The sequence below is a fragment of the Stigmatopora argus genome, chromosome 4, assembly GCF_051989625.1.
Source record: "Stigmatopora argus isolate UIUO_Sarg chromosome 4, RoL_Sarg_1.0, whole genome shotgun sequence".
In the NCBI taxonomy this organism is placed as follows: domain Eukaryota; kingdom Metazoa; phylum Chordata; class Actinopteri; order Syngnathiformes; family Syngnathidae; genus Stigmatopora; species Stigmatopora argus.
Window position 1 is genome coordinate 13,254,468 of NC_135390.1, and position 27,667 is coordinate 13,282,134.

The 27,667-nt window shown below is 41.3% G+C and overlaps 2 protein-coding genes across 7 annotated transcripts; both read left to right on the forward strand.

The window, feature by feature from the left end:
* phactr4b (phosphatase and actin regulator 4b) lies at positions 1-22,261 on the forward strand. Of its 6 annotated transcripts, none has more exons than XM_077597593.1 (16): positions 1-124; positions 4,902-5,011; positions 5,132-5,176; positions 10,885-11,055; positions 11,304-11,384; positions 12,996-13,493; positions 14,562-14,903; positions 15,919-16,050; positions 17,437-17,956; positions 18,511-18,809; positions 19,341-19,539; positions 19,720-19,775; positions 20,185-20,246; positions 20,343-20,480; positions 20,558-20,634; positions 20,741-22,261. In XM_077597593.1, the coding sequence occupies exons 3-16, from the start codon at positions 5,164-5,166 to the stop codon at positions 20,754-20,756; spliced, it is 2,604 nt and encodes an 867-aa protein (XP_077453719.1). In that variant the 5' UTR covers positions 1-124; positions 4,902-5,011; positions 5,132-5,163; the 3' UTR covers positions 20,757-22,261. The 6 variants fall into 6 exon arrangements, with proteins under 6 accessions (XP_077453719.1, XP_077453717.1, XP_077453720.1 ...); XM_077597591.1 differs by having other exon boundaries at positions 98-245; XM_077597594.1 differs by having other exon boundaries at positions 98-245; positions 5,132-5,173.
* A 283-nt stretch (positions 22,262-22,544) lies between these two features.
* rcc1 (regulator of chromosome condensation 1) lies at positions 22,545-27,667 on the forward strand. The gene is made up of 10 exons (XM_077598049.1): positions 22,545-22,637; positions 23,307-23,398; positions 24,554-24,741; positions 24,888-25,067; positions 25,671-25,770; positions 25,874-25,996; positions 26,081-26,221; positions 26,552-26,671; positions 26,748-26,900; positions 27,040-27,667. The coding sequence occupies exons 2-10, from the start codon at positions 23,323-23,325 to the stop codon at positions 27,213-27,215; spliced, it is 1,257 nt and encodes a 418-aa protein (XP_077454175.1). The 5' UTR covers positions 22,545-22,637; positions 23,307-23,322; the 3' UTR covers positions 27,216-27,667.

A 27,667-nucleotide genomic window follows, 5' to 3' on the forward strand; every position in this document is an offset into this window, starting at 1 on the left:
AATGGTCTCTGGGTAATGTAGTATTTTGGCCGTGGAGACGAGGTGTTTCACAGCGCCAGCGGAGGAGTCGCAGCCTCCGTCGAGGACTACCGGTTCCGCCATGCCCAGCTCGGGATGGCTTCCGGTAAGCGCAAAGTGTTTGGACTTTGGGGTTTGTGGACTATTTGAAGTGGGTGAAAGTGCCCTGCTTGATATTTCTACTTTGGCTGTAATTTGGGGGGAAGAAAGGGAGGCGGAGAAAAAAGGTGAGTCACGAGCGAGGAATGCGAGCGCTTTTGTGTGAACGTTTGCCTTTAGAGAGGGAAATAAGCCAAGTTGGCCGATCGGCTATGAGACAACCCCGTGTCACGGTTAAACATTCACAGAGCGACATTGTTTGCAGACCTGTGGCGTGGTTTTTCTCTGGGGAATCGCCGTTGAACTCGAGTATTGCTACTTTAATGGGTCAAATAGTTCTACTCGCTGGGAATCGGGGTGCATTTTTGCACGCATTCCCCGCATTGGGTGACCGCACATAACAAAGGGTACGCGGTGAGACGTGGTAGCGTATGTGGGTTGTATTGGGGATTTTCATTATGTTAGACTCGGATACAACAATATACATTTAAATACTGTAGCTTTTTTCTTATAAAGCATTTGCACATTGGACTTTTTTTAACCGTAGGGCCTCGGGTCACGGCGAATTATTTGCTTGTATTATTTGTTATGGGGGAAAATAATAACAGGTATTTGACAAGTTAGATGTCAAAATGCAGGTAAAGTACATGGACACTAGTGTTCCCGGGTGGGGCGAAAAATGGACATAATCCTCGAGTGTATGTTTGTTTTTCTGTTGACATTTCAGTCGAAATGCATCTAGGTCGGACGTGTTGAGTCAAGTCATTGCTGTTCCAAACGCGTTCCTTGAATAATTAGCCGGTTGGGTTTTACTCAGAAGAGCACAACCGGATGTTGTCGTTTTTCTCTTCCGCCAACTTTCTCATTGTCGGTCATTCACATTCACATTAGGCGGCATCTTGATCCCACTTGACGCGAGTGCGTTTCGGGTTCGGAGGTGCGGGTCGATACCGGAAGCCTCCGCTTCCTATCCGGCCGTTACCGGCTCTTTCACGCGACTGGCCACATCGTTTCAAGCGGCGTCATCCAACCAGGTAATGGTGCACCTTGTTGCCAAAATAATGCGCTTAACTGTTAGACAACCAGCCGCGTCGTTGTGTTTGTCAACTAACACGCAATTGAGAGCTAATCAGGTGTTAGGGCCCGTCTATCCATAGGTCCCGTCTGCCATACACGGATGTATCCAGTACAGGTAGTATTAATATTTATGAATTCGAGAATTGCAGTATAAAGGCACGTGCATGTTTTCACTGTCAGGTGGAATTTGTCGGATGGTTTGTGAACGCAACATACTGTACTGTTCTGTATCTGGCTGCTTTGCCTGTTCTTGAACTTGTATATTTTTTCACTGTTATAGCAACACTTCCTCCAGTTTAATGTCGTTCTGGCCAAATAGCTTCTTGAAGGCAATTTGCCCCTCTGAGGAAATGCCTTTTGGAACTGCTGCTCTTTCCATCCACTTACGATTGGTTGTTCATCTGTAATGGGCCATTAGGAGGCACTTTTGATGGGTGAGCTGTCAGGCTGGCGTGATTGATTCCAACCGATAAGGTTGAGTTGAGATCTCTAATTAGAAGAAAAAAACAACTATAGGTCTCATCTCCATCACCACGCGAATCCAGACAGCTAGTTGTCTGGAGATGCTTATATAAGGCTACAGTGGGATTTCAAGTTCGAGATTATTCGTTCATTCATTCATTTTCTGAACTGCTTATCCTCACAAGGGTCACGACAGGTGCTGGAGTCTATCCCCGCTAACTACGGGCACCAGGCAGTGGACACCCTGAATTGGTGGCCAGCCAATGGCAGGGCACAAGGAGACAAACGACAAACATTCAAGCTCACAGTCATACCTAAGGGCAATTTAGAGTGTTCAACCGGCCGACCTTGTATGATTTTGGGATGTGGGTGGAAACTGGAGTACCTGGAGAAAACCCGCGCAAGCCTGGGGAGAACACGCAAACTCCACACATTGAGAACCAACCTTGGATCGAAACCTCGACCCCAGAACTGTGAGGCTGGCGCACTAATCACTCGGCCGTCATGTATTATCATGTATTTATTCATCCTTTATATTCCCATATTTGCGGATGACAAAAAGAGCGCAAAATTTTGCTATATTTTGGTTGAATGCACAATTTTAAAGCATTGAAATGCTGAAATTGATGAAAGTGGGCCGGTGGTCCCTGTAGTGCACATTACTTTTCTAGGGCGGATTGGGTAATGATGATCACCTAAACCTTATTTTAAAACACACACACACACACACACACACAAAAACATCCTCGACCATTCTTAGTCATGAGGACAGCACATTGGAGATTCTGGTGAATAAATTCAACAGTATGCACAACAACTAAACTAACTTAATCCGTTGTTCATCACTTGGGTGAATTGGTACTTAAAGAGAGTGCACTTAATGACTGTCCTTCACTGAGTTTGTGACCTTTGTGCCCAAAATATAAGAATGGGAGTGTGAAGCAAACTGCTATTTTAAGATTGCACAGATGCTGCTGTTCACTTTCTTGTCTTAATTGAATTAAGCCAAGTAGTGTCGTGTTAACGGTTTGTTCACTCCACAGATGGCTGTTTATAGAGTCAACTGCTCTGAGGATTGGTTTGCCATATATGCTGTCGCATGCCCGATTGGCTTTTATCATCCTACTTATTGTGTTTGTGGAGCAGGCGCTGAGCAGAACAGAAAATGCCTTCTCGTGTCATCTGTGTTGTTCCCTAAATGTGGTTTACCGTATTTCTATTTGGTTATGTTTCCCCCCCCACACCCAAGTTGTCAGGAAGCCAAAACAAGACAATATTAATGAGAAATATCCATCTGATCTTATTCTGCTTTTGTTGGTAATGGGCTAGCTGCATGTATCACGGCAGACTTTCTATGGGACACAAGGTACACATCCATTCCGTCCTCATGAACCTATTGACCATTTAGCATTGTCCTTGAACATAAGAGGTGTGGTTTTGGAGTGTGGGAAGCAGCCAGCACAAGTACAGCCTAAATATGCGAACTCCAGATATCTCATGTTCTTGAACTAATTGAGAGTTTGATAGAGAGGAGGATGTTCACAGCACCATATTAAAGAAATTACATTAGCAGGCAAAGTGGGCCACCTACGTCCCATTTTAAAGGACATGGTCTGAAACTGGCTCCGTGTGTTTGAATGTGTAACATTTATTCAGGCTACATGGTCTACATTGATATCTCATGCAAACATAATCTGTGTCTAAAGTGGTGGAAAATCACTGCCTCCGATTTTCTCCTATTTTAATGCATAGATGCTTAGTTAAGTAGTACAATTTTGCAGCAGTTGTGGTTTTCTTTTAACAGACTGACAGGGGAGCTTAAATTTGGCCTTACCACCCAATAGTTTTTTAACAGAACTGATAAGAAAGGGAGTTGGGAGGATATACAGTTTCTAAAATTGAGAATTTAGAGCTTGTAGCTGTTTATCAATGTCATTTCGAATCAGTGTTGCTGGTTTGCACTTCCCCAATGGCAAATAGAATGGTGTGATGATGCACATTCATGCCATAAAGCTGTTTGCAAGATTATATTGATTCTAAGATTAAAGTTGATCCATTTCAAGATCGAGATCGCAAAAAATTCAAGTGGATTTCAGTGATGAGCCATGACTATATTTCATCGAACATATGCAGATTAACTAGTTAAGCAGATTTTGAACAGTCCTTCAGAAAAAGTGCAATGCTGATAATTTTAGTTTAATTAGTACACTCCAAGTAGATAAACCGTAATGCTACACAGACTGTGTACTAAAATAGAAAATTCATTTCATCTATCAAGGGCCCACTAAATTAATAATAATATTCAATAATAGAAGCCATTCAAGCACTAACAAATATTAACATCGCACCGCCTCCTAAAATAATGAATATTTACACACAAATATCTCGGGAACATTCGCTGGCAAGAAATACAGGGTGTTCCAAAAGTCTTACGCACATTTTGACATTTCATTTCTTAAACTATTAAAGATACTCATTCATTAAATATCTGAACTGCTCACGTGGGTAGCCTATCCCAGCTACCACGCACAGGCAGTAGGCAGGGGACACTTCTTGCCAATTGTGATGATGTTTTCAGTTGATTATTTTAGTTATTTCATATTGCACTTTTGGTTTGAAGGCAAATTTATAAAAATAAAGATTCTTGTCAAAGTTTCTGCTTTGGTTTTTCTATGCATTACTTTTCATAGGAGGGAGTTGAATTATCTTTACTGCACAACAGAACAACACAAACATTTTTAAAAATCATTTTATATTCTTTTTTTAAGTAAGGTAACATTGTCATTGAACGACAAGGAAAGTTATTTATTTGCTTAATCACAGAAGTTTCAAATTTGAAAGACAAAGGATGTGAGGGATGTGATAATGATTGATATCGACTGATATACATATGGTACTCGGACGTTTGGTCGCCGGACGTTTGGTCGCTGGACGTTTGGCCGCCCAGACGTTTGGTCGCCGGACGTTTGGTCGCCGGACGTTTGGTCGCCGGACGTTTGACAACATGACAGAGAGTTTACTGTTGAAACCAGCTCTCAAAATTATATTCATGAGAGAGAGTTTAATATCTAAATATATACTGTTGAAACCAGCTCTCAAAATTATATTCACCCGGGCGACCAAACGTCTGGCGACCAAACGTCCGGTCATGTATACATCTATATATATTTTATCATGATCATTTTTGTCATACCGCCCAGGTCTGTTGGCATAATTTTTATGTCTTTTGCCTCTCTTTGTTAAAGGCTATAAAATGGGTGGAGCCACATCTACCTATATGCTGGTCACCTGAGGAAAACAAATTCCATACTGGTGCTGATGAAAGCTGCCCCTCCCACTCATGACTTTCTACTCTGTATGTTTACTTTATTTCTTTACACTCATTTCTTCAATAATCTATTTAATGTGCAGCAACATAAGTCATCACTCCACTTGACTTGCTGAACTTAACTGTGTTGTTGTTGTCGTTTTTCAGGAATATTTGATTGGTGTGCCACAGTATCTGTGATGGAAAATCGTGGTGAGTACAAGGATGGATGTTGTGTTAATGCTGGAGAAAATGCTGTCAAGCTACTTATTCTGCTGTAGATCTACTGTGTTAATAATGTTTGTCTCGTTTTAGAACACATTAGCCACTCAAAAAGTCAGCCACACATCTTCAGGGCCTCAGTCTGTGGCTCCATTTGTTCTGTTGTTCTACATTAGTCGAGTGTCAAATGTGCATACCGCCTTGCTGGAGGGCGGTGTTGCCTGAAGTTCATGAATATCGAATGCTAGTTTGTTGTCTTTGTAAAAAGACTCGCTTAGCTTAATAACAAAGGAATCTAGAAGCTATAGGAATGTTATATTTAATCATTTTTTAGGCTTTTTCTTCAAATGAAATATGGGTGCCAAGCAACTTGGGAACATACTTTTAGCCTGGCCTATTTGAATAAAACCGGCTCGGCTCAAGAGTCGGCGTGAGGGAATCAAATACTGCAGCGCAATAAATGTTTGATGATAGTAGTTTACTGTGAACCAATGCTTCACTAATCCATGTCATGTACCGTAACATGCAAAAGAGGCCAAAGTCACATACTTCCTCACAGACTCATTCTCTCGAGTTTTCTCCCAACCAACGATACATGTCTTAGCTTTAGATGGGTCTAAACCAGTAAGAGTTGAAAAGATTTGAGAAATGGTAAATCTATGTAGCGCATTTATCCACACATTAGCTCACATTCATCCATTCACACACACATTCCAGTGGTGTCTTTGGCGGAATACATTGTTTCCCTTCACACTATAGTCCTCCTTTTTGTTATTTTGCCCTATTATGGAGTACAGACTGTCAAATTTACTCCATAACTCATATTCCCATTAACCTCCTTGGACATGGCGTCCACATGTGTAGACATCACATTTTTGGTTGTCAAAGACTACAATGTTAAATTTTGGACTACAAGGGCGTGGTCTCCACTTATGATGTGGACATCATGTAAAAAGATAATTCTTCGTTTTTACACTCATCAGGTCCCAATTAGCCTAAATATCAAAGACAAAATAAAAATGCATGATGCATGCCTTGCCAGACTGGGTCTTAGGATGTTAAATATTGTCTGCCTGTTTGATGATAAAGAACTTGCTGCGGCCAACACACTTTAAAATCTATCCAAGTCTTTTTGTGTAAGAAACAATGGCTAAGCTTCAAAGAAAGCACGACTATGTCTGTTTGTGTGTGTGTATGTAGAATAGAATGGTACATTAAAACACAAACCTTCAGTATCCCAGTTTGCTAAAGTCTGGCCCAGTCTATTATCCAGGTCAGGCCAACAGGTTCTGTGCCCATGTGGATTGGCTCAGCTCTTTCTGGAAGCTGGCCCAGTGTGGAGGCTGTATGTGGGGCACAGAAAGAGAAAGGAAACACTGTTGAATGCACACTCGCTCACCATCTTTTGGGAACAGCTGAGATTCAGCCAAACACTAAGAAAATTCCATTCAGGCATAATGACACAGTTCGTTGCATAGGAGTCCTCGTAAGGCGCATCTTAGATCGGGTTTTATGAACGTACTATAACCTCGGAAGAAATTAAACCACTTTCTCGGGGTTAACTTCCCCCTTCTATCTCATGTCTAGCTGCCTTGTGTATGGCCTAAACATTTCATTAAATTTAAGCTAATTCAGTTAAGACTCGTCACGAGAGACGTGGAGACGTGCCATGAACTGTGTTTGGCTGTAATGAGAGGGTAGAGCAGCATGGTAAATAGGTGGAAATACTCAGCTATTTGCTAAATTCTAGGTCAACACTATTGTAAGGGTTTTACACATCTCATCTTTCTTTGTTCATCTCATTTTCATGACACGTGGCTTGTGTGAATTTTGCATGAATATCTGTCCATGGACACTGAGCAGTTCCACCCTCGATCCTTTGCGTGTGAATTAGGCTTCTTATTTTTTTAAGCTGCTTCTTGTCTTATCTAGTTCGCTTCCCGTGGTTATCCTCGAAAATTTCATGAGGCTAAAGGAACACTGAGGTGCCTTATGGGGAGACTTATCTTTTGTGGTTCCATTTTGATACATTCACTGGCCTACATATCGTTACACACTCTCCCTCCTTTAAAACATAACTCGGCTTACCCAGGAATGGTTGGCATCTTTTACTGAATACTGACCTGTGATATAAGCCAATGAGGGAGGGTCGGTCAGTCAGGGAGAGGGAGTCCAGCTCCTGCAGGGAGGGAAGGACTTAAGGAGATTGAAAGAGGGAGGGGGCGAAGGAAGTACTGGAAGGAATTGAGGAAGGGGAGACAACAAGAACAGGGAGAAGAAGAAAGAACTTGAGTTTGGGAAGACTTTGTTAAAAGCGCAAGGAAGGCAGGTGCAGACTCATGTTTGTCAAGGTTGTGGAGATTTGAGCACAAGGACGGAGTCCCCCACAGGGGGTTAGATCATGGGACAGAGTCTCCGTGTGGAGACCCCAGTTCAGGAACCACAACAACAAAACAATGGCGGTGAGTTTCTGCACTCATTCTTGGATTCTGTGAACATTTCAGAACACCGTAACCTTACTTACCCTTTAGTGAAGCTGATCCAAAAAGGAAAACTCATGGTTAGACATTAGTTTTTCCACAAGTACTACGCAGTCTCGCTCTCTTTCGCTCCTTCCCCTTCATAGTACCATCGCAAGGAATGTTAAATCACTGGGATCACATGGAGGAATGTCAGCTGTGTTTGCATGTAGTTGTACACGTGTTATAGATGATATTTATCTTTCTAAGTGAATTAATGGAAAATATCTAACAATGAGGCTCAACTAGAATATTCTGATTTTTTTTTTTTGGGGCTGTCAGGCTAATCTGCGTTGCAGTTATCCAATTTCAAACTACTGAAATCTCCCTTTCTGTAAATTGTTGTATGTCACTCATATTGGTTGTCTCTATAGTCAATGGTTAGGAGTTTCATTGTTATGTAAGCTATTTATAAGGTTCGGCTAAAAGTTGCAATCTTTTTCTTCACAATCTGATGTCATCACATGCTAACCTGTAATGAACACAGTTGTCATGACTCATGGAATCATGTGGTCACAGGGAAATTGAACCTGCCTGGCGCATGTTTATGGGAATGGTAGGTGTGGCCTTCTATTCTCACACACCCGCATGTTTCCTGAGTCCAGTCCCTTATCTCTGCAGCTTCTGATTACACAGCAGGACAGTCAGAACTACTGTGTAGTTCTGCACCAACATGTTATACACGGGCAGGTCACTGTTAATGTGTTAACAGGCTGTGGTAATGAGCTTTGTTGGGTGATTGTCACAGTATTGGACCTTGCAGAGCAGTGTTTTAAGTTGACTGTGTTGTGTTTTCAAGGGGAAGAGGTTGTCTTTGTTCTGTCACAGAATTAGGGTGGAGTGCCGTTTCCTCCCTGTTTCGGAGCTACCCCCCCTCACTCCTCTACGTTTGTGTGCTTTTCCTATTTTACACACATTTCAAGTCCCACGATCACTAAAAGCGGCCTGCTTTTATTGGATCCAGTTTTGAAGAATAAACTGCAGTCCACCATTCACTTGATTGAGAAGTTGGATTTGGACTTTTTTTTGTAATTTGTAATTCTTTGAAGCAAAAATCTATTCATGCAAAAATGCTTGTCTTCAAAGACCTTTTTTTCTTTTTTTTTAAACGGATGATTACTTCATGGGCTGAGCAATCATCACCTCTGCAGTGCTGCGGTGTGTGCTGGCCTGGCACAGTCTGCTTTTATCCTGCTTGACTAGCTTCAGCTGAGCCACCGTGAATCTGCAGTCAGTTGTGTGACAAATATTTGGATGGCAGAGTAACTACAGCGATTAACAGGATATTATGGCACATGGTCTGAATCCTCTGAACTGTACCTTGGAAATAGAAGATGGATTTCCTCAGGGCGGACACACCCTTGGATCCCCGACCACTTGTGATTTAGATTCAACAATTTCCTGTCTTCTGTGGTGATTTAACTGTTGGCATAAAGATATTATTTGAATTTGGGATCTCTTCTTACCCATGGCATGCTGTTTTAAAACCGGCCAGTATGGAAGTGGGATTCTTACCAGCTACTCTCCAGGTAAAAGTATTGCTTACATTTTTAAGATTAGAATGGTTTGCAACCAGACCAACCGTGTTCAATTTTGGGACCTTAAAAGATGTCAGTGAATGTTATGTGTAATCTGTGTGTCTTTGTGTAAGCTTTGATTTGCCAGTTTTTTTTACTACATGATACTCAAATTAGGGGCTATTTTCTGCTCTACACATCATTCTGTATCCCTGCAAAGTAAATAATAGACTGAATATAATGTCAAAATCTGTACTTATACAAAGTATTAGCTATACTTTCATTGGCATTAAGAGATTGCAACAATGTTTACAACCAAATTCTTTAAAAATGCAGTTGCACAAGCTTTTGAACATTTTCAGCAGTGCTAGTATTTTTCATTCATTATCCGAGCCACTTATCCCCACAACTGTTGTGGGGGTGCTGAAGCCTATCCCAGCAATAATAGGCAGTAGGCAGGGTACACTGAATTCCTATTTTGAATTGTAAAATTAAACTTTGAGTCAGGAAGCAGACATAAGCCGTGTGCAGTGGAAGGTTTTCATGTGAATACAGAGTACTGTAATCCACATCAGCATTTTAAGATTTACATTGGAAGCAGTCTTTGGGGCATTAGTACTGCAAGGGCATGCTGTGTGTGGGAGTGTGTTTGTGCAACAAAATGGATGTTTTGAATCAGACCAGGGGTCCTTAGCGATGGTAAACAAATATAAGTAATATTATGCTAGACAGCTATTTATCTTCCTCGACAATGTGGAATCGTTAACAACCTGGGATGGCACATACAGTAATCCCTCGCCATTTCACGGTTCAATTTTCGCGGTTTCTCTACATCGCGGATTTACTTCTTGGGAAAAAAAATTTTTCAAGTTCAGAAATTGTATTAGATTCTTGATGCAGTAGTACTACTTCCATCAGTGACTGGCTTGTATAATGTCAAATTAAAATAAAGTTGAGTGAGGTAAAAGGTGTCGTAATTGTATATTTCTCATCATATTTTTTTTTATGATTGATTATAAGATTTAATTGAAATTATTTTTTAATACTGCTGTGGCATATTGTGAGATAAAATGGACCATGTCGCGCAGCACTAATTCAGAGGATATGTATAATCAAGAATTTTTTAACTGCTGATCCCCAATTTATGCTGCATGCAACATGACTAACAGACATTTGTGCTGACAAAATCCATGCGTGTATACTTTATTTTCCTCTATTGGGACAGTGAGGGCTAGAACATTGATAAGATACTAGCCTCCGCCAACCCTAGGAATGTTGGTGAAAACTTGCTGAAGATGAGAATAAAACCTCTCTTATAAACTGTGGCTCTGTGTCCATGAGCTCTCAGCATCACCCTGCCAAAACACAGTAGTTTCCTGAGACCACTGAGCTAAAGATAATAACTGTCTTTCACAAGAATACCGTTAGTATTCTTCATAGAGGCGGTAGATGACCTAGCTTGGAATCATTCAAGTATTGTGGGCTCTTCGGGAGCTGTAAATGTTGATTTATTTTTTTCCCAAGATGACATAGACCAAAGTTGTGTGTGTTTATGCGGAACAAATTTACCTTACAGAGATGTTTGAGATTTTAAATAGGGCGCAATGGAGTCTCGTATGTGTTCTGACTGGTAAGGTGTTTCACATTATTGCTTTTATTACAGGTGATGAAGGTGAGCAGCAGCACAGCACGAGTGCGGGAGAGGCGAGCAGCACTGGCGACACCACGCCTCCCCCAAAACGCAAGGGCAAGTTCTCCAGCCTTGGCAAGATTTTCAAGCCATGGAAGTGGCGGAAGAAGAAAAGCAGTGCGAAATTCAACGAAGCATCAGAAGGTTGTGAGATTAATTATTTGGAAAGAGCTCCACCCTCTATGCTATCCCTCACATTTATCTTTTTAAACCACTTTAATGCTGCATAGTTCATCTTAGTATGATTGCAGTCTTGATTGGAAAAACAAGAATAAGTGCTACTTTTCTACCATTTTGTTGCTCCAAACTTGATTTGTTGAATATGCAGCTGACTAACCTATACTATAACAATGTATGTAATTTGCTGCTATGTATCTTTGTTTATATGGCAGAGCTGGAGAGAAGGATGTCAACGAGGCGTACCCGGCAAGAGCTTATAGAACAGGGATTGCTAAAAGAAGCTCCAGACAATGGTACAAGTTATCTGATTCCTCTGATCTTTAGCAGTGTCTATATAATAATAATAATAATAATAATAATAATCGGACATAGGCTTTATCATCATCATTGACTTGACAAAAGCCTAATTGTCATCATACCCAGCTGCGTATGACGAAATTGGTAGTGCTTCTCCATAAGGTGCGCTTTCCTGGCAAAAGGCCCAAATAAGTGATAATTTCAGACTCGTTGGCATTCTGCCGTGATGGATACATCGCATCATCCAGCGAGCGGATCACTTACCTCTCACTGTCTCCTCACTTACCTTCAGTCAGCTAGTAGGAGGCAGATCACCGCCCAACGTCTTTTCATGTTACCTCACCCCGAAGTTATTACACAGAAGGGATTGTGTGTCGTGCTACCACAAGTTTAGAGTCCTGATGGATGTGGGAAAAAAACTCCTTAAGCCTATTTGTCCGTACTTTGTGAGACCTGTAGCATTTGCCAGAGGGCAGCAGCTGGAACTGGTTGTGACCACGGTGGTATGGGTCCCCGACAATGTTCCTGGCTCTGCTGAGGTAACGAGGGCTGGCAAGGTCTTCCAGTGAGGGCAGAGAGCAGCCAACGATCTTCTGGGCAGTGTTAATTACTCTCTGCATGGCCTTTCTGTCTGCTGCCGTGCTTCCAGCGTACCACACTGTAATGCAGTATGCCAGGATGCTCTCCACAGTGGCTCTATAGAAGGTTACCAGAAGCTTAGTGTATGTTGTTTAGCACTGCGAAAGCGGTCGCACCCACGCAGTTGGGAAAGTGCAGTCATCGGTACATAATGGCAGGAACACTAGAGTTCTATCCAGCAGGGGTCTGAGATATGTTTAGAAATGTCAAATCCTTTCGTCTTGCATGCTGCCTTCTTTTTAAAACTACTGTACTAGCTGTTTCATTATTTTCAATATGTGCTCTCGAGAACGGAAAGTGGAACAAATGGTACCCTGCAGCAATGTGGCTTTGAGAGGGGCATGTACAAGTTATAACAGAGGCCTCATTTTTTTTTGTTTTTATCCCCAGGAGCCCATTTATTAAACCTGCAGGTGCTCCTTCAGAACAACAACCCACACTCTCACTCACTATCTATAGGGCTTAGCTATTTTGACTGAGCAATATAATTGCAACCTTGGTTTATTTTCTTCTGAATACGTCATTTTTAGTCAGTTTCATGTCAGACAACTAAATATCACAAGCAAATGTTATTTTAGGAAAATATATGAACTAAAAGCCCTCCAGGTATACTTATAAAGGAAGGTGTTCAAAAGTAGTGAATACCTCTGTATGGCACGTTGAAACATGTTCCTCAAATCGCTTGTCTTTATCACCCAATAGGAAGCTAGAATTAATCTCGTTCGAATTTAATATTTAGGATTTGGATTTTTTTTTTGTGTGACTGAATTTAATTGATCGACTATAACTCCCCTTAGTTTTATTTGCATTGTTCAGTGATATATGCCCACTACTGCCTAATAATTTACTCCATTTTTAATGGCTGGAGGCTTGGTGTCTTCAACAATGTCAATTGTTTTATTGGCTTATCAATTTTATATTTTTACCTAAAGTCAAATCAAAGAAAAAAACAATTTGTTCTACTTTAGATGCAGATGGAGCTCCACAAAGCCTGAAGCAGCACTATGTGAAAAATGGCCACACTTTGCCTGTGACTGGAGGTGGAGGGGTCAGTGCTGGAAGGAGCCACCAGGGCAGAACCTCTTCGGATTCAGACTTTAGGATAAACCCTACTTGGCTCGCCCATTCAGACGACCATAGGGGCCGGTCTCCCTCGGAAAGAGACCGCCGAAGAGTTCCAAGCGCTAAGGGTTCCACAGCCCCGGAGGAAGAACACAGAGGAAGTGGGGTGATGGTGTCCCGTGGCCATGGAGAGACTGAATGGAAAACTAACACGACGTGGCACGGACACAATCAGATGGATGAAGGCCGAAGTGGAGGTCAATTTCACCCTGAAGATGGACACAGAAGGGCCGGTCTCCAGAAAGCGCCCTCAGAGGATATCAGGAGAAGCCGACAAGCAGACGCAGATTGGAAGCCTACACTTCCCCGACATGGATCTGCCGAAGAGGGAAGAGCCCGGAGAGGTGAGTCATTCCATGCACCCTCCCCCTAGCTTTCTTGAAAAGGAATGTAGAAGTTTTACACGGTGACATCATCCGTGTATTTTGAAGGGATGTACTCCTGCTGAATCCCTGTAGTCCTGGTCCAGCTTCTATTCAGGAACATGGGAAAATAGCTCATTCTCTCATCCCCTCTCCTAATTAATTCGAAACAATCACTCTTCTCTTCACTGCCCTTTAAGGCTAACCTTGTAAGGACATTTAAACACTGATAATTGGTGAGAACAGGTACTTTTAGCAACATTGCACTTTGTAAAACCTTAGTGCTAGGTGCTCTTCCAGTTGGTGCTTATTTGAAGAAGCGCCGGCTTGAAAATGGCATTCTATTGTCCTGCGTGTTTTACACCTGAATTGCTGAGCAGACACATTAGAATGTTGATGAAGATATTAAGAATTTTCAGTAAATTGGGATAATATTGCATCCAAATTGGGGGAACAACGTTGCTAATTGGGTAAATGTGCAACCAGCAGAAGTTGATAGACGCCCACTTCTTCAGACCTTCTCTCAAAGATGCTTTAAATCCCAACTGCAGATGCAGGGCTGAAAAGAAATACTGTAATCAGCAATTTCAGAGTTATAGCTTTGAAGTGTGGCATGGGAGTTGCAAAAGAATGTGGGATGACACAGATACATTTGGGGCTGGCTTAGAGTTGTGTGTTAGTGTGTGGTAATTGCAGCCACCTACACTGTTTTTTGTTTCTGCTGATCCAGACATAATGCAATTTTAAATCAAGTGCTATCGGAGTGCATGTTTGGAATGGTGAAACCGCAGAAAAAGGCTCGTACTTGTATTGTAAAGGGCTTCTTTCCATGTTAAGATTTTAAACAAGTACAAAATAAGATCCCGAAACAGTAATGGAAATACTTTTCCCCCCCTTCATCCGGAGTAAAAGTACTGTTTGAATCTGAACTTCAATAGATAAATTGCCCATTACCTTTTTATTTATTTATTTTTTAGCCAACTCCCAGTGTGTGTTTGTGTGTGTGTGCGTGCAAAAAATGAAGCTGACAAATCTCTCTTATCTTCATAGAGTCAGACAGCCATTTTGTCTCCGACCCTGAAGCACTGAAGGATACCCTTCGTGAACCTCTGCCTCCGAAACAGTCCATGATGCCTCCAAAATGGTTGATCAGCTCTACGCCTGAACCAGGCAGCGCCTCTTTGAACCAGGCCCCAGTCCAATACGCATCCCTCTCGTCCTCCTCGAATACTGCACCGAATACTGCACCGAAACCTACAAGGAACGTCTCGTCTGTGGCTACGAACGCACAGCAGTCTTCATCTGCCGGCTCATCGTCCGCCACTCAGGCTACCAAGCAACCGCCTCTGCCTCCTCCTAAGCCAGTGAACAGGGGCAACCCCGGCATGCTAGGTAAGCTTTTTAGAGTTGTGCTTTGACAAATACCCGACGGTGATTACTTGCTCAGGTTAATCATGAACCATCAACTAGTCTCCAGCACCCCCCGCGACCCTTGTGAGAATAAACGGTAAAGAAAATGAATGAATGAACGATTACATGATATTTCAACATGCCATGTGTCACAGCGGACAATCTAAAAAGCCCCCAGTCACACTACTGGGGCTTATCGAGCGACATTAAACTCTCTTTGTTCCCGCCTAAACAAGTAGAGCTATTTTCCCTGTCCTGGCTTTCTAGCGCAGCAATAAAAAAAGACATCTCTTCAGGCTACGGTCTGCTTCATGTCTAGGAAAAGCTTTGCTGATTACTTTCTGATACACAGTTACATTTGCATTTCCAAATGAGGACATGCTGGTTCCAGGAGGCCGTTTTAATTCCACTTGGACCTTTCGCAGTAAGCAAGCGCAATTGTGAAGATGCTGTTATTGCTTACTGCAAAAGGGTGTTGTAGCTGCAACCATTTGCCATCATTTGACTCGCTGTGTTGTAGCTGCAACCATTTGCCATCATTTGACTCGCTGAACATAACAAGGACTATAAGTGTGAGGTTCAGTTCGCACGACTGTAGCTCAGTAGTCATTGTTGTTCCTCTGCAAGTCTGTCTCAGTAGCGATTATTACCGCATTCCCATTCAAGGGAGAGGTCTTACTTTGATTTACTCTTCTCAATCATGATGATTCAACTTATCATGTTTTGGTACTGTGTAGGAGTGGATGACGTTTCTTTGCACACATTTCTGTGACAATTTTTAGGATCTTATCTAGTGTTCAGTACTTGTTTATTGGCAACCCCTAAAAAGAGAAAACAAGCTGTCTCACCTTCAACCACACTGAGACGACACATATCTCAGGTGCAGATACTATCATTGCCTAAACTTCCGTTGACACTCGGTACTTACACCCTGCTGCCCTGCAGTTATGTTAAATAAAAAACCCTTGGCTGAAGGCCTCCATCTCCTCCTTGTTAGTCTCCGCCTTACAGGGTGGAGCGCACGCACAGCTTCCGCTCTACTGGTCCTGCTGGAAGCGAGAGTGCGAGTATGATGTCTATCTGTCCCTGCCTGTCTACCTTTGCCGGCGGGCTGGAGGCCTGCGCTCAGGTAAAAGGATGCGCTCTGGTATCTGTAGGCAGGGTGACCATGTCTGAACACCCCCTCTTTTCTTCAGAGTCTGCATTTTCCATCATATGACATCCTTTCTAGCTGTCTACGTATTTACTTCCTGTCGTCGTCTTCTCTTGATGGAACTTGTTTGCGTCACCTTTAATGTGATGTATAGCGACGAACAGGAGTATTTGCACAGCCCGCGATTTGACAAGTTCTCCCATTTAAAAATTATGTAGGAGTCTGAGATTCACATCATAGGGGTGCATTTCCAAAATTGAAAACATTAGTTGAGGAAATCAATTGTTAGGAATTTTAAATAATTCATTTGCATTGTTAGAAATTGGAAGAAGATAAAGACAAGTGTAGGTCTCCCTTGGACTGGGGTGGAATGCCACGGAAGGTTCCCCTGCTCAAGTCAGCACATGTCCAAACCTGTGTAAAGTTTGCTAATGGCAATCTGGATAAACCAGTAGAAGCATCAGTCAAAGTTGTCGAGATTTTAATTAAGTCTCTCACATTGGAAGTGCACCTATGATCTCAATTTCAGATCTCTCCATAATGTTTGTGTGTGAACTTGCCAAATCGCAGGGTGTTCAAATACTTATGCTCTTCACTGTATACAATTTGCATGAGCAGTCAATCTGTTCGCCGCTTGCTTTCATATACATACTTTAAGAGGCAAGTGCTACAGCAGTTGAACATATTAAGTTTGAGATACTCTGCTTTTGGCATGTGAATGAAAGTGGGCCTTCAGTAGGTCTCTAGCCTGCCTACAATGCATCAATGGAATTTTAAGGACGTAATCCGCTCAACTCTGCTGCCTGAATGGAATGGATATAAATGAATGGACAATAAAGACTGTAACATAATGGTTGACTCAAGATCTTACCTGGCTCTGTCTGGCTTGTGTTCTGCCAGCACTCACCATTACTTAAATTTGATTTTAAAACCTTTTATATGCTGCATATATTAAGATTTATGGAGTAAATGATTTTGCATGTCACTTATGAGTCTGCTTTTGAGCTGCTTGTTCACAAGACACCGTTATTGACAAAGACCAGACGTCTGGTTGTGTTGAGCATGCAGGCTGTGTTTGTCTTCTGTGGGGCACATGTTGAACACAAGCGTGTTAGATCAATGTGTGCATCCATGTTGACAGTCATGTGATGTCATTCTCTGTATGCATTCACGCTCGGTTAGACGTGTAATTCCAGTTGTTAATCTGTATTCTGTCAAACTGGATGTCTCCAATGTTTACAGTTGAAGAAGCATGTGCTTTCAATTCACTTTAGCGGAAGCATAAAACAAAGACTTAATGGGCTAAGAGGTTTTATGTTTTGTTTTACGGTTGGATGTTATTAATCGCGCTTCTGTCCTTAGGAGACCTCGCCCAAGCTGCCGGGGGCGCTAGTCTTGTCCCAGCGAAACCCTCCCCACCGATGCCTCCAAAGAGAACCACCCCTGTCACCAAACGCAACTCCGAAGACTCCTCGGTTTCAAGCCATCCTATCACGCCCTCGCCACTTTCTCTTGAGGACCAAGGCTCCGTGAGCTTTCAGCTGCCTGCTGCACCCCCATCCCCTCCGCTTCCTTCACACATTCCGCCATCTCCACCTCGACAGCAAATACACCACCTTCACCATCAACACTCTTACCCGCATCCACTACCCCAACCTATCCCCATCTTGTTTGATCCCCCAAGCCCTGTCAGTGAGTCGCCCCAGCGCCCAGCTCCCGTCCCACTGCACATTATGATCCAGCGAGCTCTGGCCAGTCCCGGCCCTATTCAACCCAACCCAGACGGCTCACAACGTGCTCACACATTGCTGTTTGAAACACCTCCAGACTACCAAGCAGATCGAGGTCGTCCCCTTGCCGTCAGCATTCAACCCCTTAAACTGTGAGTTCTTACTATATAGGAACAAAAGTCCTGAAAAAAGTACAAGAATGTCTTTCTTTCTTTCTTTTTGTATTGGATATTTTCTTATTGGCTGCCATTGATGGAAATTACCAAGCCATCTCTGCTAAATTAACTGTTTACTTTGATGACACAGCAAAGTTTGCATTTGACGGATTACATTACTAAAACTAAGTAAACAGATCAACTAACTTCCTTTTGTTAACTTTCTACTGTTTCATGTTAATTAATACATCCACTCATTGGCTGCCATTGCAACATTAATGATCCAATCCCTTTATACTTGAGGGGCCATTAATTGCACACAAACATAATTATTCACTGCCAGATCTACCAGTTCAACTACGGTGAACATCTATCAACGTCAATGGCAATCAATAAGTTAATATTGCCTCTAGATATCATTTAAATGAAATTTTGTTTAAGGAACAAAATATTTAACTAATTACAAGAATCCATTGCTGCTTGAATAGATTCGGAAAAATGCATTATTATTTTCTCTGAAAAGTTTTATAACACTTTTCCTCCACTGCTAGATCTGAAGATGACTACTCTGAAGAAGAAGAGGAGGAAGAGGAAGAGGACGACGATGATGAAGAAGAGGACGAGTATGAGGGAGAGATTCCCCAACCAAAGCTAGAGCCACGCAGCCGCCGCGGTTTGGTTGTGGATGCTGGAATTTGCGTCATTCCAAGTGAAGAAAATAGTGATGAGGAGGACCACGACGATGAGGACGAAGAACATGGCATGTGTAGAGACGACAGTGACTCAGATGGTCCTGTGCTTTATAAAAAGGAAGATTCGGATGAGGATGAGGAGGAAGAGCCCCCACTGAGTAAGCTATGTTCACCATATCATGAAAAAAATCAAGGAGTTGTGTATGTTTGGTGAAATGATCAAAATACCTACATTTGTATTTTTGGGGTAACGTGGTGATTTTGAATTTTGACTCTGCTCCCTTAGTAGAAGAGCATTTGTTTTTTTTTGGGGGGGGGGCTTTCTTGGACATTAGAGAGTATTATTAAAGGAGTAATAATGAGAACAATTAAAAAAGAGTAAATATTTTGAATGATAATCAATTAGGACATCAACCCCCCTCCAAAATGCATGCAAAACTAAATATATAATATACATTTTATATATGATAATACATTTATTTTGAAACAATGAAATCAAATGCGATCATTGCCCAACTGGTAGTCACTAAATGACACAAATTCACTCTGGTTGTTAATACGATCGTTGGTCATAGTAAATGACCTTCTGGATTGTAGTGAACTATCAATCATAACCCCTACAGATACAACAAAAACTCGGGCAGTCTTCTGCATCAATAATAGCCATATTTGTCTTGCTTTTTATCCAGGTGCCCTGGCTAGCAGAGTGAAAAGGAAAGACACTCTGGCTCTGAAGCTGAATAGCCGTCCCTCTGCACCCGATAGGGACAGATTTATACAGGAGATGAGCATCAGAGATGACCAGCCACCAGGTCAGGCGGGTCTCACCTGGCAGAGCAGGGAGCAGTGGGAGGCCATACGCACCCAGATTGGAACAGCGCTCACAAGGTTAAAAGAGACCTCATAACACTGCATTATTGCTTTAGCGTTATTCTAAATGGCGTGGAAGTGTGTGACTTGGGATGAAATGCATGCGCCAGCTCTAAAAAATGTTGTTTTACTTTGGTCTTGTATTTCAAAGTAATGACATTGTTTAAAAATAGACCTCGCCGCTTTTCTCTCCATCAGACGTCTTAGCCAGAGACCCAGTGCTGAGGAGCTTGAACAAAGAAACATCCTTCAACGTGAGTCTGACACTTTCTATCACTTACGTAAAATACATGTTAAAACTCAACGCTACATGGCATGAATCACAGAAGTTAGTTTTCTATCAACCATTTGAATATGCCTGAATCTACACCTAACCAAAATTTCAACTCCCTTAGTCATCTCTGTCATTTCAATCCATTAAGTTAATGTTCACTTCATGTACTCTATGAAAAGATGTTTCCTTACTTTCAGGTATTTCTCATATATTTTTGGACATCCAGTATCAATGGGAGGAAATGACATTTGAAACTCCAATAGCTGAATGCAATCTAATTTTGTCGTCTTTTGTTGTCTTCTATCTCAATTGTCTGCACATCAGCCCAGACATGAATATGATGTCTAAAAACAGATATTTTTATTTATTTATCCTTTATCTTCTAATAGCCAAAAATCCGGCTGACAGACAAGCAGAGGTTCGAGAGATTAAGAGAAGACTGACCAGAAAGGTGACCACCGCCTGATTTATTTTACTGACATAACGTCCAGTCTAATATTTGGCTGCATATTGAACTAAATATATTTTGGTTCATTTTTCCTAATAGCTGAGTCAAAGACCAACAGTTGCAGAACTACAGGCCAGAAAAATTCTGACATTCCACGAGTATGTGGAAGTCACCGATGCCCAAGACTACGATCGCAGGGCGGACAAGCCATGGACCAAGCTGACACCTGCTGACAAGGTAACGCACGTGCAAATCTTAATTGACCTTTGCCTGCTCACAATGTCTGATTTTAAAGTATTCAATTATTTTCTTAGGCAGCCATTCGGAAAGAGCTTAATGATTATAAAAGCACTGAAATGGAGGTTCATGAAGAAAGCAGAATTTACACAAGGTATCCCGTCATTGTGACGCTTAAACATCCAAATGGCAAATTTGAAGGTTTCAAAATGATTCTTCACATTGGGAAAATTCACCTGTTGATATCTATTTCCTTTTAGGTTCCACCGGCCCTAAATCCACCATATTCCGCTGGTGAAAAAAAAGCACTTAAAGTCTCTAGCAAGCAGCTGTTGACTATGCAGACAGACCAACCCTTTCTCATTTCCTGAATGTACTGTAAAATTAATCAGGGAGAGCCTGGAACTTACTAGAGACAAGAATGCTCCCCGCTTCCCCTCCATCACCCACACAGACTTGATTTCAGTGGCTGCTAGAAGCTGTAGTGGTGCTGGAAGAAGATGCAGTATCCATCCCAGACAACAGGGGGAACCACGTGCCAACCAAATGGAGACATTTGCTAAGGACTGACCGTGCAGGGCTTCTGCCCTCCCGGTGCTGTAATGTGGTGTCCTCAGGGACCTAGGTCTAGTAATACCTTTAATGCGGCCTCATTCTGTGTTGCCTTTTTTTCTTCTTTACTCCTATATGAAAACGCTAACTCATTCATCGTGTTCATTTGAGAACTTAAAAGTAATAATAGCTTCAAAAAAAATGATATCAACTTCTCCACGTAATAGTAATGGAGACTCATGGCTATAGGTTTTGTGGAATGGAGGATGGAGACTGGGATATTCTGTTTTAGGATCGGACATCTCTGGGAAATTGTGTGTTTTTATATTAACTGTACAGATTGCTATTATCATATCTTAGAATGAAACTCGGAAAAATCTAATTACAAAATGTGTCCTGCACAAGATATTTTATATTATAGTTTTGATCGTGAGTAGTGACGGCGCTTGGTTTTGAAAATCTCTTCGGCTTGCCTGTATTTAAAGTTGTGTCGTGAATTGGTCATTTCACCGTGACTCTTTAGAAATAGAAGAGGAGATGCACAGGTCAGGATACGCTAGGTGAATTTTTGTGCCAATGTACCCCAATGCCTAGGGAAAAAAAATAGGATATTGGTATTCATATCAATTCTTTCTGAAATCTGCATGAGCCAACTAAGATCGCAGTGTCATGGATCTGGAAAATCTCTTATCCTTTATACTTTTCTATGAGTTTTGTACTTCCCTTTAATCACACATGCAATGTATTTCTCTAGCCGTTTTTTATAAGGTCATGCTGGTACTGTCCACCAAGGATACAAATTGCTGTGATAGATCAGGGGTTTGTCAAAAAAGAAATATCTGAAAATGTATGAACGGTCAACAGGGGATCATTTTGGCTGGAACTTATCTGCAACTGTTTTATTTTGTAGTGTTTTCTGGCCAGTAGCTTACAGGGTTCTCTGCTGTGTACAGGTGGATTATAGGTTTTACTGATGCTTGTGTATATCTTGTCTTCCTTTCATTTGAAAGTACATTTTAAATAAAGTATTATAGGTTGATATTTTTAAGCACCAAATCTTAGTTTATGATTAAGTGCTACAAGAATGGGAATGGCAATGTACACTCTCTCTTCTAAAGGCTAAGTTCATATTTTAAATGAATGTGAAGATGTATGGACTGATAGTTGTTTTTTTGTTTTAATTGTACATAGTGACTTCTGAATCTAATTAAAAAATCTTACTGCTTGAACCATTTCTGCACTGATTCAACAGGTTGTTTTATTTATTTATTAATCATCCGTCATACATTTATTCATCAAGATCCGGGCCAATGACAAAAAGCTCCATCATCTTGAAGCTTGAAGAATGGTGTTACCATCCCCAAACAACATATATGACTACAATGTCAACATAAACGTGTCCTTTTACATAGTACAACAGTCGAAAAACTGCAAACCTGGCCTGAACAATTTGTGAAATTTAAGTGCTACTGTCACTTTAAAGGGGCAGAGCCTCTCCCCCAAAATCACGTGCAAATCATCGCGAGATCAGTCACCCGGCTCCCGGGAGCAGGAGCAGCTTGCGTGTTGTTACTTCCAACCACGCCGCACTTGCACAAGTCTCCGGTTGGTAACTTTAATAACATACAACATTGTCTAAAACATTTTTAATCAGAGAAATTGGCAATCCTACAATAGTGAATTTGTCTGTTGATTAGATGAGTTTCGACCCATCGCGGCACTAATGCTAAAGTTGCTAACTAATGCTAACAGTGGTGCAAACGTACTGTCTTGTATACGTATCTTTGCTCAAAGTGATGTACTGGGGGCAAACTAACGTTTTTGTTGAATAATTTATTAGTATTCCATGCTAAACATCTTTATAGCCATTGTAAGGTTTTGTCATTCACCGCACGCTAACTAGAAGCAACATTTACTTCGGTAGGCACGCGGACGTTGCCAACTCAATGCAGTGCGATTAACCTCAGAATCTTGTAGTTGAAGGAATCATGTTCGTGAGCATTCAAACGTTGACAATCTGTAGACACCGACGTGAAATTAGGTTGAGCCTTTCCCTAGTTAATTTTAAATGCGCACATAACTTTCGAATGAGCAGCAATGTAGTGCAAAGGCGGTTGTGCGCAACTGTTCAGTCCACTTGCATGCAACACTTTCCCCACGCATTGCAATGCATTGCGTATACTTGGATGTCGTCTCTGGTTTAAAAATATATTTTGAAAAAAAAACCCTTATCAATTTCATAAGTCACAATGTATTACTGTGCATTCTCCATAGGAACATTGTTGCAGTCATGTCTTCCAAAACGACGGGTTCAAAGAGGAAATCGGATATTGTTGTCGAGCCGACCGACAGAAAGAAAGTAAAAGGTATTGTTATTTGGGCAGACTAAACTCACTTTATTTCCATGGATCTTAAAGTAATCATTCTCATATCGCATAGTTATTGTAACTGACTCAAAGAACTATTACTACTTATGGAGTAGCATCTATCTTAAGCTATTATCAGACGTGTCTAAAGTTAAATAAGCATGTGTCACAAGCTTTATCAGTTGGGGTGGAACATTGCAATTGTTGCTTTTAGTTTGAGATTCATTCTTTTTGCACCATGAATGAGTCCATGTTTTGGGGCTTTACTGCGAGGGAGAACAGCGACATCTGATGGTAGGATTGAATTACTGCAATTGCTTCATAGCGAAACATGTGCAACATGATCTTCAAACGTTTGTAAATAGATGCACTATTATGCAACCTTTTTCTACGTTTGTAAATAGATGCACTATTATGCAACCTTTTTGTATAACTTCAAAATATGGTTACAATGCTTCAGCGATTTAACCTGTTGAACTACACAAGCAGGAGTTGGAATATTTTCTATATGTTTATTGGCACCAAGCTAAATATATGACGTCCAAAGCGGTTTTGGTACGGGGGAAAGCTTGTGATTTCCTCATTCACATGACTGTTGTTGTTTGATACGTCGTGTAAACTCGGGTTCAATTCCCACTTGTGGGTTCCGGCGGGAAGGGCATCCGGCCCAAAAACATTTGTCAAATCTATCATGTGAATCAACTGCTTTGCTGTAGTAGCGAGGGGAAAATGCCAAGGTGGATGTCTTATTTTATATTTTAATGCTCAGTTTTTAGCTGCGATTTTGACTTTGCATCATTCATTTCCCAAGAACACACATTTTTGAGCTTCCACCGAAAAGATTAGGTCTGTGCCAATGTTTTTATGTGTAAAGTATTCATACAGACAGTTATTCCCAGTCTTAGTTTCATAATTCAGTGCCCTGAAATTCACTTTGAACATGTAAGGTTAATTAATTTTGTAAAATATAAAATAGCAACCTAGGTTATTTTTGCATTTTCTTTGATTCTTTTGTAAAGGAATGTTGTCACTTTGCTCGAAAGTAGAGTATAAAAAGCCATTCGCTGTAGCCAGACCAATAACATTTCATTTATAAGATAGTTTGTGTGGTTGCTTTATTTATTGTCAACTTCTCGCTCTATGCATTTGCAACAGTTTACCACAGGAGTCATGGAAAGGATGGTGGGCATGTCCTTGTTTTGGGACAAGGTGATGTTGGACAGCTGGGTTTAGGAGAGGACATCTTTCAGAGGAAAAAGCCAGCTCTGTTGTCGCTCCCCGAGAAAATTGTACAGGTGACAGCTGGGGGCATGCACACGGTCTGCCTCAGCGAAACCGGCGTGGTAAGTCATTCTATAAATACCTTTCCACTTATCTTAGATGTAGTGCCCTATTAGGTGCAAAAGATGACACTTAGCCAAGGATGCATTTGACTTAAATGAAAATTGGACGGGAAATTGCAAAATTTGAACATATACCTCTTCCATAGGTCTATACGTTTGGCTGCAATGACGAAGGGGCCCTTGGTCGCGACACAAAAGAAGAGGGGTCTGAGATGTCTCCAGATAAAGTGGTACTGCCAGAGAAGGTTGTTCAGGTGTCAGCAGGCGACAGCCACACAGCCGCACTAACAGAGGAGGGAACTGTGTACGTGTGGGGCTCCTTCAGGGTCAGTCATCTTACTGTTTCCCCATATTGTGTGCTGTGGTTACATATATGCTACAATGTATCAAAACAACCTATTCCTAAAAAAAGGTCCCAGATTCGAACTTTCGCAAGTTGCATTAGTATTATTGGCCAACCAGAGATTAGGGCTATGATTAAGGTTAAACCCTAGTTTAATCTTGCTGGATTTTCCATTGCACTCGATTTAAACGCGTCGCTCCATTTTTTTTTTTGTAGTCATTGGATTTTCATTAATATCGTACTCAGTGGCACACAGGTAATTACATCTCTATTATCTCTGCCTTCCACTGGCATTACAACTCCCTTTATTAAGACCAGAGCAGATTTCCCCAAAGGCAACACACTCAACTTCTGTTTAAAGCGTGCGCACACACACATTCACACATACACTATAGGAAATGTTTATTCAGCATTAGTGCATCCAATCTGATTGGTTGAGACAAATTCATAATTACTCAATCAACACTGATTGAATCCATTGTAGGCACTTGATTTATTTTTCTTCTGTTAGTTTCTTAACATAAAAACAACTGTCATGTTTTTTGCCCCCGATCTCATTCCGTTTCATCAATATTTTGTACCACAGGATAATAATGGTGTTATTGGTCTTCTGGATCCTTTCAAAACAAGTCCAGTTCCTAAAAAACTACCCTTGATGGAGGAAACTGTTGTGAAAGTTGCATCAGGTAGCAATGACTTGTTTGACCACGTTGTTTTAGCTACAGTTTAAGTAGCTGGGAAAAGTTTTTTTTTTTAATTTACATATGAAGTTGGGCAATGTTTCACCAGGTAATGACCACCTTGTAATGGTGACCATGGAGGGAAATCTTTACACGTCTGGCACTGCTGAACAGGGACAGCTAGGTCGAGTGCCCGAACAATTCTCAAACAGGGGAGGCAGGAAAGGCCTTGGTAAGTAGTGTTCGCCGCAGTTGTTGTCGTGTTTGTCATGCGTATCCCACGTACAGGTGCTAGTTTCCATTCTTTTGATTTCAGATCGATTGCTGATTCCTCAGATGGTAAAAGTCAAAGGGAAAGTACACTTCATAGATGCCTTCTGTGGCGCGTATTTTACATTTGCCGTGACCAAAGAAGGACACGTTTATGGTTTCGGCCTCTCCAACTACCACCAGCTTGGTGAGTGTCCTGCCAACTTTTGGGTTTCTAAAATACACTATGATAGATACAATATTATTTTTTTTGTCCATATAAGCAATACAAATGTTTTATTAGTAGTTAGAATTATTATTGAATTGACCTGTATTGTTTTCCAATGAAATTTAGTCACTTTAACAAAATAGTGTGTGCAAGCTGGCAAGTGAAAGTTCAATATAATCCTTCCTAAATTTCTTTTATATGCTACAATTAGCAAAATCCTTCGTCCTTTGTTTGTTCAAGCTGGGAAAAAAATACAAGATATTGGTGATGTGAATAATTGGCATGCTTTTATTGAATTTATGCACCTAGGTACCAAAAGCACAAAAATGTGTTTTGTACCAGTAAAACTGACCACCTTCAAGAATTCTACCACGTCCTGGGTGGACTTTTCCGGAGGACAACATCACACGGTCTGCCTTGACTCTGCAGGTAAACCTAAAGATTTTTTTTTTAGGCTCTCTATTTTTAGTGCAGTGCTAAGTCAAAGTCGTTTCTCTTTTAACAGGGCAAGTGTATAGCCTGGGTAGAGCAGAGTATGGGCGCCTTGGCCTTGGTGAAGCAGCTCAAGAGAAAAGTGAGCCCACAGCTGTCAGTGGAGTTGAACCAACCAGCAGAGTGACATGTGGAGCATCTGTCAGCTATGCTGTCACCAAAGAAGGTGGAAAATTGAGAAAAAATAGAATAAAAAAGGCTACCAGATGAATGGCAGACATGATCCTAATTTTCAAATACATTTTTGATTTCTACAGTTTCTGTATTTTATCTGAAATGCCTAATGTTGGGCTTGTCTACTCTAGGTTCTGCGTATGCTTGGGGAATGGGCACCAACCTCCAACTTGGCACGGGTCAGGAGGATGATGAATGGAGCCCTGTGAAAATGACCGGTAAGCAGCTGGAAAACACCATAGTACTCATGGTGTCCAGTGGAGGGCAGCACACGGTGCTTTTGGTCAAAGACAAGCAGGAAAGCTGATGAGCCTCACATCATGCAATGATGCTTCAGCTGAGTTTAGTGTGCCTAAAATGGGGGGAGGGTTGTAGGATAATTTGTTTTACTATGGCTTCATAATGCCGGAGAACAAGTGGCAAATGATGGTAATGGACATTTGCAGTACGTAATGACAAATGCAAAACTATTTTTTAAAATTTTATTCCTCAGTTTCTAATGAACAAGGCGTTTAACTGTTTGTGTGAACATCAGAGCCTTTTTTAATTAGTTGTCCCCAGTCTGGACTTTTAAGTGTTAATTTTTCACATTAGAACATTAATTCCCAGTCTTTTTGGTTCACCAAGAATATTTCTACCCATTGGCTTTTGTCAAGCTGCTGTCCAGAGAAAATACTCAAATGTTTTCATTTCATTTGCAACACAGTGCTGTATTTTGCTACTATTCTTGTCTTTCCAAAAATAAATGTGATTATTTTA